Raw genomic sequence first — 12,975 nt, 5'->3', positions numbered from 1 at the left:
TGTACATAGGATAGGGTTCAGTGCTTGCCTAGCTTCAGACATCCACTGGGGGGGTCTTAGAACATATATACCCCACACGTAAGAGGGGACTTCCGTACTCCATTATCTTCTCTGGACTGTTTGTGTCCCTTCCCCCAAACTCATATATTGAATCCTAATCCCAGATATGATGGTATTAAGAAGTGGGCCCTTGAGAGGTGATTAGGTCATGATGGTAGAACACACGCGAACAGGATTAGTGCCCTGGTAGGACATCCCAGAGAATGGCTCTCCCCTTCCCCTGTGTGAGGACACAGCGAGATGACTGCCTTCCCTGAGCCAGGAAGCAGACCTTCAGCAGACACCAGATCTGCCAGCACCTTTATCGTCGACCTTGCAGCTTCCAAAACAGAAATAACTTTTTTCTTTCGTTATTTATTCAAGACTTCGCGTATGTAATTTAGAACGTTCTGAAACTTTCATTATACAGGAACTCTGCACTTTTTTCTTTTAAATAAATTTCTCTTTTTATAAGCCATCCAGGCTACAGTATGCTCTTACAGCCACCAGAATGAACCAGGACGGTATCTATTTCACATAGAATAGGTATTTACATCCTCTTACTAGATTAGCTGGTGTAAATGTACCACTTAAAAATAATCCAAGTACCTCAGTGCTCTCTCCCGGGAGACCATGGCCTTTTTCTGTTTTGGTCACCACTGAATCCTCACCTCCTCAAACAGGACCCAGTACAAAGGGAGTATTTAACAAATACTTGGTAAATGAATGAACTGACTCATTCTAAGGCTGCTGTTTTATTAAGTGCCTCTGTATAAAATAACCTTCTAAGCGTTTACAGCAAACATCCCAGTGTCCAATTAATCCTTCCCCTTGGCCTGCAGAAACTGAATTGATATACACACGCCCCATATCCCGCGCACCCAAGATTAGCCCCGATTGAACTTACTTCCTCTACTTATTGAACTCAATATTCCTCCATTCCTTTAACAGACACAATACAGCAACTGAGGTGTATGTATTTGGGTTGACATCAGATTATGCCTCTGTTTCAAGGCATATTTTTAATAGGATGAGCTCAAACTTTCCCACGCTCAGGATTCATAACAGTTCCTCTCAGTATATACTTTTCCGCCATAATATGACCTAGAAATTTTTGCTCAACCCTTCTCTGCATAGAAGGTCTGTGAGCTTTCTCCTACTGGTTTTCTGCGACATAAAATACGACATAATTGACCACGGAAGGCACGACCACATTCACTGCATTCATGAGGTTTCTGTCCTGTGCAAATCCTCTGTTGTCCCCTGAGGGCGCACATCTGGCTGCAGGCTGTCCCACTATGACCACATTCCTATTTGCTAAGAGCCCACTGATGTTTAGTGACGTCTGACAAGCCACAGAAGGCACCTGCACAGTCACGGTATTGACAAGGTCTTTCCCCTGCGTGGCACCACCAGTCTGTGACAAACTGTGATTCTCTGAGGGAAGATTTTCCACGTTGACCGAGTCTCCACATTTCTCTCTTGCGTGGATTCTCTTATGTTTAACAAGGCAAGACATGTAGGCAAAAGCCTTCCCACACTCACTGCAGATATAGGGTCTCTCGCCCGTGTGAGTTCTTTGATGGACGAGGAGCTTTTGCTTTGTGGTGAAGGCTTTCCCACATTCACTGCATTCAAAGGGCTTCTCTCCCGTGTGGATTCTTTGATGTTTAATGAGACCTGACTTCTGGGAACAGGATTTTCCACACTCACTGCACACAAAGGGAGTCTTTCCGGTGTGAAATCGCTGGTGTGCTATCAGGCACGTCTTCTGGATGAAGCCTTTCCCACACTCGCTGCATATATAGGGTTTCTCTCCAGTATGGATGCGCTGATGCACAATGAGGTTTCCCTTCTGGATGAAGCCTTTCCCACATGCACTGCATATATAGGGTTTCTCTCCTGTGTGTGTTTTCTGATGTATATTGAGCCGTGATTTCTTGAGGAAGGCTTTGCCACATTCAGAGCATTCGTAAGGTTTTTCTCCTGTATGTGTTCTCTGGTGTTCAGTGAGCATGAACTTTCTGGAGAACGCCTTTCCACAGAGACTACACCTGTGGGGTTTCTCTCCTGTATGAATGATCTGGTGATCAGTGAGCCAGGACTTCTTGATGAAGGCTTTCCCACATTCACTGCATACATGAGGCTTATCTATTTTTTGTGTTTTCTGATGCTTGATGAATTGGGACTTAGTACTGATGAGTTTCCTGCTTTCAGGGAATTTAATTCTAGGATGAAATTGTTCATTGTTAGCATGCAGAAGGGATTTCCCATCTCCAGTAAGATCTGCAGGGTTCTTTATTTCACAGCTTCTGCTCTGGTGAAGTAAAGTTAAGTTTGGTTTTGTAGTTTTTCCATGTAAGTCATACATATCATGATTTTGCCTTAACACGAAACGAGCTGTGCTCTGACGAACATTACTTTCAAAAGTTCTCTGTTTGTGCCATCGTTCTACGCTATTCTCCATGATTTCAGTTTGTAAGTGCTCTGGCAAATAGTCATCAAGTTTCCAGATTCCTAGAAAGGAAAAGAATAAGGAATTCATTTATCATCTTGATTTGGACAAAAGACAACTAAAAGACTCCCTTGATGTCCTATGTCTACTTAGTGATGACTCTACAAAATTAGTGTCAATACATGTTTAATGTTCCTTGCATATCTGATAAAACAATAATATAAATAACCCAAAAGATAGTGTAAAAATAAGGTTGGATCGTTCACAATAAATACAGATTTGAATGATCTCTAAACAAGGCCTTGCAAAACACGCAGCGCCTATGAAATACACACAGTTTCCCATGAGCAGCAGACCACAGGTTGGAGGGCCACCTCATCCAAACTGGCCAGAGACAGACTCAGTCACGTCACAATTACGTACTGAGGACTACTGTGTGTGGGACACGGTACTCATGCTGGGGACACACTCAGAGTCCTCATGTTCAGGGGGCCTACACTGCAGTTTGGTCAAAGGACACAGGAAGACAGCTGCACGCTGTGAAAACTGGTGTGAAAGAGCAATGGAGATGGACAGAGATGCAGGAAATCAGGTGACACTGTGGAGGAAGACAGGCCTCCCTGGAGGATTCGCTGTCACCGTCTCCCTTGGGGAGCAACTGTAATGATACACGCTGGGCTCCAAACAGCGTGTAACCTACAACATCCCAAAGGGAACTCCTGATCTCCCGTCCCCAATCTCCTCCTCCACAGTGAATGGCGCCTCTACTCTTCCCTCTAATCAGGACAGGACTCAGCCCCGCCCGTTACCTGTGTCTCACTCACACATAGTTTCTCCCTCCGTGATCAGTCCCGCCTGCCCTCTTCATAGTCATAACCAGTACTGGACCAACACCAGTGCCTCCCACCTTCGTGGAAGCCAGTCGCTTTCTTGTTCTACGGCAGCGGCCTCCGGCTTGGCTTTCCTGTTCTGCCGATCTGCCGTCATGGGGTGCGACAGCCTCCTATGTGGCCCCTCTGCCCGCCACTGTCCACTGCCTGTACAACCACCACTGTCCACTGCCTATACAACAGCCAGAGGGATTCTCTGGAAACAGAATTAGTTCGTGTCACCCCAGTACTCAAGAACTGCTCATGTTAGAAACGAAAGCATGATCCCTTGAAATGGGTTACTTGAATGATCTTACTCTCCCTTCCCCCTGCTGTTACAGCCTCTTGGGCCTTATTTCCATCATGTTCCCAACAGCACACTCCACTCTGCCCACACAGCTCTTTGATGTTTCTCAAACACATTCCTGCTTGGGGCTTTTAAGTTTGCTTTGCTCTCTGCTTGGAATACTCCCAGTCCAGCGGCCTGCTAATTTCCCTCACCTCCTGGCCCTAAGGCACCTTGTAAGTTCCATTCCTAAAGAGGAGACCAAGCCCCTACTATTCTGTTACAGTGACTAAATTTTTATCACAGTACTTTTAACCCTCTGGACATATTATATATTTGTTTATTTTGATTAATGCTTTAAACCTCTTAGAATGAAAGCTCTTGGTGTACTTGTATGCACGTCCACTGGATCCTCAAGCAAACGGTGCTATCACGAATGATTTTTAAAGGAATGAAGGAAGGAAGCAATCACATGTACAGAACACAGTTTTGAGAGTGTAAGAGAGATGACAAAACTCTGAATTTGTGTAAGCAAGATAATACATTATGGAGAACACAATTTCATGTCCTGTGACAGGTAACATGGTTAACAGGGACGTAATGTCAGCAGAATATGATGGGAAAAAAAAAGTTTCAGAGAAATGAACACAACAGTTCAACACCTACAAGGAACGAGAAGAAAGTTCAAAATTAGTAAATACATAGAGGAATTAAAGGAGGTATGAGTTATGATCTGGCTTAGGTTAGAATGGAGACTGGAGAATGCTAAAATATTTTTTAAGCTCAAATTCATGAACAAGAGACTCCTTTAAAGATGAGAGCTCTGCATATAGGGAACATCTGAGGTAATGTCTGGATGGCCAGGATGTCAGATGCACAGGAGCATAGAGAACCTAAGCTTATAGGGGTTTTCTGGGAGGGAAGATGGTGAGAGTTCCTTGCGCTTATTGGGAACTTGGGAGCGTTGCCAAGGGGTGAGTGAATGATACAGAACTGAAGTCTGGCAGATCACTTTCAGGATATGTCAGTTTGAGAGTCTCCTGCAGGGAACAGAAGCTTAGGTTATTAGAATAAAGAAAGTTTGAGGTGCTTAGCTGGTTCGGTTAGAGAAGCATGCGACTCCTGACCTCAGGCTGTGAGTGGGAGTCCCACACTGGGTATAGAGACTACTTAATTAAATAAAGCTTAATTAAATAAATTAAATAAAGCTTTAAAAAAGAATAAGAGAGAAAGAAAGAAAGAAAGAGAGGAGGGAAGGAAAGAAAGAAAGAAAAGTTTGAAAGTTAGGAGACCAGATGAGAAAATGGAAAACAGAAACTTTGGAGGACAAGGGCCCAGTGAAGACCAGTTTACTTTGGGGGCACAGCATCCAGGATTTAGAGGAGGTCAGGAAGGAAAATCAGCATTACCAGTGGGACAGAAAGGTGCAGCGGTTAGAAGACAGTGAGGAATTCAAAGTTTTCTGTTTGGGGAGGAGCCTCTGGGCAGTGGACATTTATGGCAAGAAAGGTAGAAGAGTATGAAGAAAGGAAAGATCAAAAAAAAAAAAAAAAAGGAAAGATCTGTGAATCCTAAGAAAAAGAGAACTATGCAAATAAGCAAAAAATTAAGATGTGCAGAAAATAAAAATGGAAGATCCCTGAATAGGTAAAACGGACATTTTTTCTCTCAATTCCTACGAAGAAAAAGAGGCCACACATCAGGAGAGAGATGCATGAAGGCACTGCCTACCTCACAGCTGTGCCTCTTATCTGACCAGAGTATGAGTTCCACAGCCTGGCCCCAGCCTGGCCCCCTCCGGGTTCTCTGACTCACCTGAAAGGGTGCGACAGGGGATGTCATCGTCTCCTGTCCATGTTGGTTCTCCTGGATCCCACCTGGAGAGCACATCTGGTTTGCCAGTGTGAAAACCTGTTCATGGGAAATGACAGAATATGAAAGACTCAGCTTCAGGCCTGGGGTCCGGGAAGACCACCGAATGTTCCAGTTACGGACAAAACAATTTTCACATCATAGAGGAAAACCTTCCTGCACTGTGTGTCTCCTCTACTGTTGATACTCTTCTACAGTACTTCTGACATCTGATACGGGAGGTTTTCACACACCGAGGAATTCCGTGACACCAAGGGACACTGACTGGGTGTCCAACAATTGAGCTCTGACATTCTCCACCTCGTGATGGCTTCGGATCCACAGGTTAGGGGTTCACGCCCCCAACACTGCACACCCCCTCCTCTTCCCTGAGACTTCCCCAGTGGCAAGTCCAAATTATTTCCCGGGCTTCTGATAGAATATGTATGCATCAGAGGTTCCCGTGACCCCTTTTCAGATTCAGTTAATTTGCTGGAGCAACTCACAGAACTCAGGAAGTTTCCTTATCACACTGCTGGTTTGTTATAAACTCAGGCACAGCCCAGTGTAAGAGGCACGCAGTACCAGGCATGTGGGAGGGGGTGGGGGGCTTCCATGCCCTCTCTGAGCACCTTCCCCCCACCTCCTTTTCTTCACCAATTCAAAAGGTCTCAAAAAACTGTCCTTTTGGGTTTTATGGAGACATTATTAAGTAGATATGACTGATTAAATCACTAGCCTTTGGTGACTGATTCAAACTGCAACTCTTCTCTCCTCCCCGGAGGTGCGATGGAACTCAGAGTTCCAACCCTGTCACAGTGGCTGGTTCCCTTGGCAACCAGACTCCATCCTTCAGTTAAACAGTTGCTTTCCAAAAATCACCTCATTAACATAAACTCGAATGTGGTCGAAAGGGTCTTGTTATTTAAGTAACAAAAGACACCCATTTTATTATCCTCTTATAACTTAGGAAATCACAGCTGTTATAGGAGCTCTGTGCCAAAATTTGGGATGAAGACCAAAAATACATCTGTTTCACATACATGTATGTGCGATACATATATATGTCATCGTACATCCCACATATGTACAAAGTAATGGCTTGCACTCAGGAGAAGGGAGAATATACCCACGTGTCTGGAGCCAGGGAGCGGACTAAGAATCTCACTTCAGAGCAACACAGACACCACTGAGCTTTAAGAAGCTGAGAAAGGAAAGGTCACTGATGGGGACCCTCCAAGTGACACTGGGGAGCTGTCCTCACCCACTGACACCAGGTTCCTATAGTTCTCCAACATCACGTCCCGGTACAGGTTCTTCTGGGCGGGGGCCAGGAGCTGCCATTCGTCCCAGGTGAAGTCCACGGCCACATCATCAAATGTCAGAGATTCCTGTAATAACAGTGTTCTCTAATGAAGTGACATCCTTTTGATGATAGAGAAGAAATGTTAAAATTTGTCTGCTTATTTCCACTCTATAGACTGTATCTAAATATCTAGTGGGGGTGGGTATTTTGAAACATTGTGGAAGAAGCAGATGCCTAATTAAATCTTCTGTAATTGCGCACAGTCGTCCATCCATTCACCCAATGAGAAGTTTCTATAACATGTAAAAGTTCAATCTTCTTAACCTAGAAACGCCATCCATATGTATATGATAGGCAGAAGAAATATGTATGCTTTTCAGATTAATGCAACTGATTTTTTACAGGCCTCTACAATTCTATTAGGGAACAAAGGAAAGAATAAAAGAAACCAAAAGTCACCTGGGCCTGGATCATTTTTTCTGGCCTCTGAAACAGCTGGCAGTGGGAAAACTCAGCTTCGTGTCTCCTGGATCTACTCCTAGTTTCTCTTCAGAAATCTCATAAAAACTGACACCACATCTTGTCACTTCTTCCTCCTTCACATGATCCTTTTGCTCCTGGGACATCAGGACCTGTGGGCTGAGGAGACAAGGGAGTCTGAGGGGCGCATCTCCTCTGATCCAGACCCTCTCACAGCTCCTGAGCACACGACACTGCTAAGCGTCCCTTTATTTGCTGGCCCAGAAGATTCTTTCTTCTGACCAATCAAGCCCGAGGTTCTAACTGCACGAAGTTTTCCTTCATTCTGTGACACATAAGTGGGGCGAGTGTGACACTGAGGAGGAAAACGAGATCGACCCCAGCACCATGCCTCAGGAGAAAGGGAATCTCACGCAAATCACTTTTATAAAACAGAGCACACGGAAGGAGACGATCGGGGCACTGTTTTCCTTTAAACCAGGTGTGTTCAGGTACGTCTCCAGAGCTTTCATACAGTTGGTGAGTACAAGCACTTCTTTCAAGCACACTGTGTACTGGGCAAATCAGAGGCACTGTCTTGCAAGTTAAGTATTATTACTTCATAATATCTCAGGAAGTTTTAAATAGATAAAGACATAAGTACAGAATATTATAAATAAATTGGAGAGTGGTAAATGAAGTTGAAGTGTTCTCAGATCCTGTATCACTGGAGAAGAGTGTAAAAGTACTAATTAATAAAAAGAATGTGAAAAAGGAAGGCTCCACGCTGTATATTATCTCTAGTGTCATGATGAAAACTAACAATTGTCTTAATGTATTTAATTTTCATGCTGACAGAAGGGGGAATATAATGACAAATTCATCCAAAACAAGGCAAAGGGGGGGGGACTAAGAAAAAGTGGGGTGCTACAGTGCACTTAGATGACTGTTCTTAAAACATAACTAAGAATTATATGAAGTATAAACAAAACAAGGATTTCAGTAAATTAAACACAAACGTCTCAAAATAGTCTGATTGGATTAAAATTTAACAACATGCTATTATAGGTTACATGTCTGAAACAATGGCATGGAAAATTCAAGAACAAAAGATTAGAAAAAGATACACCATGGGAAGAGTAACCATACATCATCTGGTGTAACTATATTCTCAGACAAAATGGACCAAAAAGCCCAAATACCACTACAGAGAAAGAGAACACTGACTGGTTAAGAGATTCAATTCACCACATTATAAAAATTTGCAATTTCTATCCACGTAACAATACAGCCTTGAAATATATACAGCAAAAAATGGACCTAAAAACAAGAATAAACCAGTCATTCCAACAGAAGACTTCATCACACCTCTCCCAGTAACTGACGGAACAAACAGCCTATCAACAAATAAAACAAAATCTATCAATGGTACTCTTTTGAAGAACACCAAAAATATCTGGTAAGTAGAAAGAAATACTGAAATTTTAAGACTTAAATAAATAGTAAGACATTGACTTGACAATCAGTCAGAAAACCAAGCATTTTAAAGATGCCATGTCTCGGGGGCACCTGGGTGGCTCAGTCGGTTAAGCCTCTGCCTTCAGCTCAGAAGCAGAGGCTTAACCGACTGAGCCACCCAGGCACCCCTAAGGTTGTCTTTTTAAAAAATGATGCAGGGACAATGAGATATCCGTTCTGGGGTTGAGGGGACAAGGAAATGGCTGAACCCCACCCCACATTATATACAAAAATCACTGTAGAGGACAGCTATCAATGTTAAAGAAAGATGCAAATTTTTTTAAAAGATTTTATTTACTTGACAGACACAGCGAGATAGGGGGACACAAGCAGGGGGAGTGGGAGAGGGAGAAGCAGGCTTCCCGCCGAGCAGGGAGCCCAATGCGGGCCCGATCCCAGGACCCTGGGATCATGACCTGAGCCAAAGGTAGACACTTAACGCAACTGAGCCACCCAGGCGCCCCTCAAATCAATATATTTTTAAGAATATAGGAAAATCTCTCAACGATATTAGGGTATGGAAAGATATTTAAAGAGGCTACATAAACTATAGTATAAAGCAAATGATACTCTACTGGAAGAACTATAAATGGTACAACCACTCTGTAAAACATTCTGGCATCGCTTGTTTCGGTTGAAGTTAAACACCCTGAGACACAGCAATTTCACTCTGAGATACACATCTAAGCTACACCACCCTTCACACTCAAATAAGGGCACATGTGAACCAGAACACAGACCAGAATTTTCACAGCAGCATTCCTCCTAACAATCCAAACTGCAAACAATACGTTTAATTAATAGTAGGAAAAACTGCCACATACTCAAAATATGGAATGCTATGTAGAAACTACAACTACTACACAATTTGAAGCTAAGAATGATTGTCCCTACATCATTTTCACGTTTTTAAAGACTGTACTACAAAAACAAAGAAGCATATGTGGCAAACTTCTTATGGTAGCAACTCCTAAAATATTTACTGTGTATTCACAGAATATGCCTGATTCGTGTTGCAGAGCAAACACAAATACATCTATTTGCAAAAACATGAATCATTCTTAAAAATATTGAGCAAAAGCAGCCTCACATTTAAAGATGCATGAAGTATAATTACACTGACACAGAAAGAGACAACTAAATAAAATATGATTAGGAATGACTTTTTAATATGATAAAACTATATGGGGCACCTGGGTGGCTCAGTGGGTTAAGCCTCTGCCTTCAGCTCAGGTCATGATCTCAGGGTCCTGGGATCGAGCCCCGCATCAGGCTCTCTGCTTGGCAGGGAGCCTGCTTCCTCCTCTCTCTCTCTCTCCCTGCCTGCCTCTCTGCCTACTTGTGATCTCTGTCAAATAAAAAAAATAAAATCTTTAAAAAAAAAAAAAAAACTAGACAAAGAAAAGCCTTAAAGGGCTTGATACTGACAGCAGGATGGTAATTACCTTTGGGTGTGAGAATGCAATATGGTTAGGAGGAGACTCATAGCGCACCACTGGATGCTGGCAGCATTCTGTTTCTTGACATGGGCAGTAATGGCTTTATATAAATATACATTACTTTTATACAGATCAACTGGTAGATCTTTTAAACAAATAAATAGAAGTACTCAACAACACCAAAAGCCTGTTCTTTAAAAATACCAATAAAACATACCCATTTGTAGTGAAACGGATAACTCAGGTAAAATAGACTTTTTTTTGGTCTTGAAAAAATACTATGAACATTTTTCGGTCATAAGTTTGAAATCCTGGACAAATTCATAAATTTTATTGTCTAACCCTCCTGGAAACATGTTAACTCCAGACAATACAGCAGATGAATTTTATGGGTAAGCAACTGGACACATAGGTATGTCCACTACCACCTGATTGCTGAGTAGACCCAATACACTGAGATAAGAATAAATTATAAACATTGTTAAGTGGAATGAAAATTAAGGTTATACTCAGACAATATCATCAAGGACACGGAAAAAGAGATTCATGGAATTGCATATATAAAAGAGAAAAGGCTCCCCCAGAAACCACTAAGCAGATTTTCATATATTTGGCTAGAACTGCACTATATAATATACTAGGCTCATTTCACAGAAATCCAGTCATTAGCAATGGGAACTGGAAGCACCATGACTGAATAAGACCAACCAGTACTTACTAATAAACCGAGATGTGGGTCACCTTGCAAGGACGGATACTAAACAAAATGGACATTCTTTCAGCAAAGAGTAAAGTGTGAATGTATGTCGGGAAAGGAAGCAACAGTGTTCGCCGCTGTTAGGTATTAAGAGGTGAGTGCAGGCGATGACAAACATTTTCTGCAAAGGGATGGATATTACACATTTTCAACTTCAAGATCCCTGGCACAAGGACTCAATTCTTCCTTTTCTGCGGGAAAGCAGCCATTGACGGCTCCTCACAGACGGGGGAGAGGGGTGGTCGGTGAATCCCTCGGTCTGAAGTTAGTCAACCTCTGAACAAAAGACTTTTAAAAACAAACAAAAAACAGAGGGTTTCGAACTACTCTTCTGCGCTCTGCAGCCTTCTTTCTGTTCCAGCAGCCGAGGTTGGAACCTCAATCGAAACTCCAGCCCCGGGTCCTTGGCGTCCAAAGCTGCGGCCCTCACATGCATCTCTCTGTACCAGACACCCTTACTAATCCGAAACCCGGGCCAGACACCCCGACGTTACGAGCATCCACCCGGGCCCCAACATTACTGAGCCCCAAATTAAACCCCCAACTGGAACCAGACACTGCGATCACCGTAAATGATCCGCATCGCCTGCACCACCGACAAGCGGACGGATCTGCAGAACCCCAACCTCTCGACAGCCCGGACACAGAGGCTGAGCTCTACAGACCCTGAGCCGACTTACTGACCCCAAAAGTACCCTAACCACGGACAGGTGAGTCACAGACTCCCAGCTCTTTCGTGCTCGGCCCAATCGATCCCCGCCAGTAATTCCACGGGCTCACCCTACTCCACTTCTACCCTGGGGACGTCGCGTCATTCTGTGAGAAACAAACCTCCTAACGGGACGAAAATAGAAAACAAAGACCAGAGAATCTTCAAGGAATAAAAACACACACTGACCCGGTTTTCTCCAGACCAAAACGAGAGTCTAAACGTAACACTTCCGCGAACTGCTGCTACTCCTGGGAACGTCGCCCAAACTGCTCGTCAGCCTATGGCGGCCGAGGAGGACCTGAAGCCTTTGAAGAACGGCGAACAATTGCTTGGCTTTAGTTCCAGGGAGCCAATATGTCCGCGCCCTTCGTTGTGGCTGTGGGGGCAGCCATGTTGGGACGCCTGACGTACACGAGTCAAAGGGACGGGTTTGCGGCCACAAGCCGGGGTTGGCGAGATCCTGAAAAGCCATTCATACCCGGTCCTCAACTTTGGCTGGTGCGGGAAATGGGTAGATTTCTAGAGACTCAAGCTCTTGGAGGCAAAAATGGTATGGGCTAAATCGTGTTCGCGGCCTGGACGGGAAGTAACAAGGTCAGGGTGTATATTATCCACTCTGTATTATTAAAAAAGGAAGTTTCAAAAAAAAAAAAAAAAGGAAGTTTCAAAACAGTCAGTGGAACCTCAGGTGTGGATACCACAGTAGAGAAGGACCTTCTGGAGAGAAAAAGTAATACAGCCGGGGGCGCCTGGGTGACTCAGTGGGTTGGAGCCTCTGGCTTCGGCTGGGGTCACGATCCCGGGGTCCTGGAATCGAGCCCTACATCGGGCTCTCTACTCTCTTCTCTCTCTGCCTGCCTCTCTGCCTACTTGTGATCTCTGTCTGTGAAATAAATAAATAAAATCTTAAAAAAAAAAAAAAAGACACCACATAGAAATGCAATATATAAACTACCTAGGAGTAAAAGTAAATGGAGATATCTGGAACATATAAGAAAAAAGTTACAACAAATCTTGCAGTAAGAATGTGAGAAGTTGAGGGATGCCTGGGTGGCTCAGTGGGTTGGGCCTCTGACTTTGGCTCAGGTCATGATCCCAGGGTCCTGGGATTGAGCCCTGCATCAGGCTCTCTGGGAACCTGCCGCCCCCTCTCTCTCTGCCTGCCTCTCTGTCTACTCATGATCTCTCTCTCTCTCAAATAAATAAGGTTTTTAAAAAAGAATGTGAGAATTTGAATAAAGAGGATCAAAATAGAAACTGAACATAATTGAAGAGTTTGTTCTT

General features: G+C 43.7%; 1 protein-coding gene across 1 annotated transcript; it reads right to left on the bottom strand.

Moving 5' to 3' along the window:
- Positions 1 to 408: 408 nt before the first annotated feature.
- ZNF350 (zinc finger protein 350) lies at positions 409 to 11,950 on the bottom strand. The gene is made up of 5 exons (XM_080829168.1): positions 11,878 to 11,950; positions 7,266 to 7,445; positions 6,765 to 6,891; positions 5,465 to 5,560; positions 409 to 2,556 (listed from the first exon to the last, which is right to left on the bottom strand). The coding sequence occupies exons 2-5, from the start codon at positions 7,278 to 7,280 to the stop codon at positions 1,196 to 1,198; spliced, it is 1,599 nt and encodes a 532-aa protein (XP_080685294.1). The 5' UTR covers positions 7,281 to 7,445; positions 11,878 to 11,950; the 3' UTR covers positions 409 to 1,195.
- Between the last annotated feature and the right edge of the window lie 1,025 nt (positions 11,951 to 12,975).

The sequence above is a fragment of the Martes martes genome (assembly GCF_963455335.1).
Source record: "Martes martes genome assembly, chromosome: 17".
In the NCBI taxonomy this organism is placed as follows: Eukaryota; Metazoa; Chordata; class Mammalia; order Carnivora; family Mustelidae; genus Martes; species Martes martes.
This window is presented reverse-complemented; position numbering and strand designations above follow the sequence as displayed.

Coding starts and splice junctions, on each gene's coding strand:
- ZNF350 (XM_080829168.1), bottom strand. Junction 5,561..6,764: donor TAGGAACCTGGTGTCAGTGG/GTGAGGACAGCT, acceptor TCCCATGAACAG/GTTTTCACACTGGCAAACCA. Junction 2,557..5,464: donor CCCCTGTCGCACCCTTTCAG/GTGAGTCAGAGA, acceptor TTTCCTTTCTAG/GAATCTGGAAACTTGATGAC.